Genomic DNA, 1,054 nt, shown 5'->3' with positions numbered 1-1,054 from the left:
CAAGATCTTTGAAAGACCTTTGTTAATGGCTTGAGCCTACTTATTATTTCTTTCAGTCTCAGTCATTTGTCTCGCAGCCCCAGTGGCATAGGGGGTTCTATGTTGGGCTGCTAACCACAAGGTCAGCAGTTCCAACCCACCAGCCGCTCCATGAGGACGATGAGGTTTCCAGTTCCAGCAAAGAGTTACCGCCTTGAAAACCCACAGGGGCCATCCTAGCTTGTCCTCTGAGCTCGCGGAATGGACTCTGTGGCAGTGAGATTTTGAGTTTGAACTTCTGTTACCTGTCCCCCGCCCCCCAGTCCCAGTTCCTGTAAACCCATGAGTTAGCCTTTGACTGGAATTGTGGAAAGCCTCTCATAGGATGAATGGCTCCCTTCCCACGTGGGGTATTCCCATCTGGGAGGAGACCAGTGGAAATTCTGGAATTCTCCAGTTAGACACAGAGATGCACCCAGACACTCACGACCCTGCCCCGGGACAACAGTCCCCAGCCTTCAGATAATTAAGGGGACGAATCTCTCCCCCAGTTCCAAATAAGCTCCCCAAGCCTCTTCTTTCCTGAGCATGTGTGCAGCCAACCACAGCCTCCGCTTGGGTTCCACAGACCCGGGACAGACGCAGCGTGGTTTCATTTGCTCAGGCCACCAATGGGCGTGGCAGAGGCACAGGGTGGCTGAGTCCAGCCCTGCCCACCCAGCCCATCTACCTGCTGAGGGAGTCTGCTCAATCACGGTGAACAGAGAAAGCTCTCCCGGGTACTTCCCGGGGCCTTGAGGAAAAGAAATGAGGAAATCCCCAGCCCAGAGAACAGGGAACTAGCCTCTAGGGGGGGGTATTTGGGTGGGGGGGGGGGGGGGGGTTGATGCCAATAAATGGAGCGGGCAGGGTGAGCCCCAGGCCTGAGACATCCTCGTCCTGTGGGCTACATCACATCCAGCGATTCCCCAACATGGACATATAGGCCAGAGACTTTGAGGGAATTCATCAAGGTCAGACTGCCTCTGAGTTACTGTGGGGTGTGTAGGGGGGCAAGGGGGTTGGGGAGGCGCAC

General features: G+C 55.5%; 1 protein-coding gene across 1 annotated transcript in view; it reads left to right on the top strand.

Moving 5' to 3' along the window:
- The first annotated feature begins 240 nt into the window (after nucleotides 1–240).
- The window catches only part of CSF2RB (colony stimulating factor 2 receptor subunit beta), an 11,432-nt gene continuing 10,618 nt past the window's right edge, over nucleotides 241–1,054 (top strand). The window contains exon 1 of the mRNA XM_004700715.2: nucleotides 241–255. Coding sequence (XP_004700772.1) covers nucleotides 241–255 — 15 coding nt within the window. The remainder of the gene's footprint in view (nucleotides 256–1,054) is intronic.

Source organism: Echinops telfairi, unplaced genomic scaffold, assembly GCF_000313985.2.
Source record: "Echinops telfairi isolate 266 unplaced genomic scaffold, ASM31398v2 ScPeMD7_2;HRSCAF=8, whole genome shotgun sequence".
Classification (NCBI taxonomy): Eukaryota; Metazoa; Chordata; class Mammalia; order Afrosoricida; family Tenrecidae; genus Echinops; species Echinops telfairi.
The sequence above is the reverse complement of the archived record's forward strand: the minus strand, read 5'-3'. Positions and strand labels throughout refer to the sequence as shown.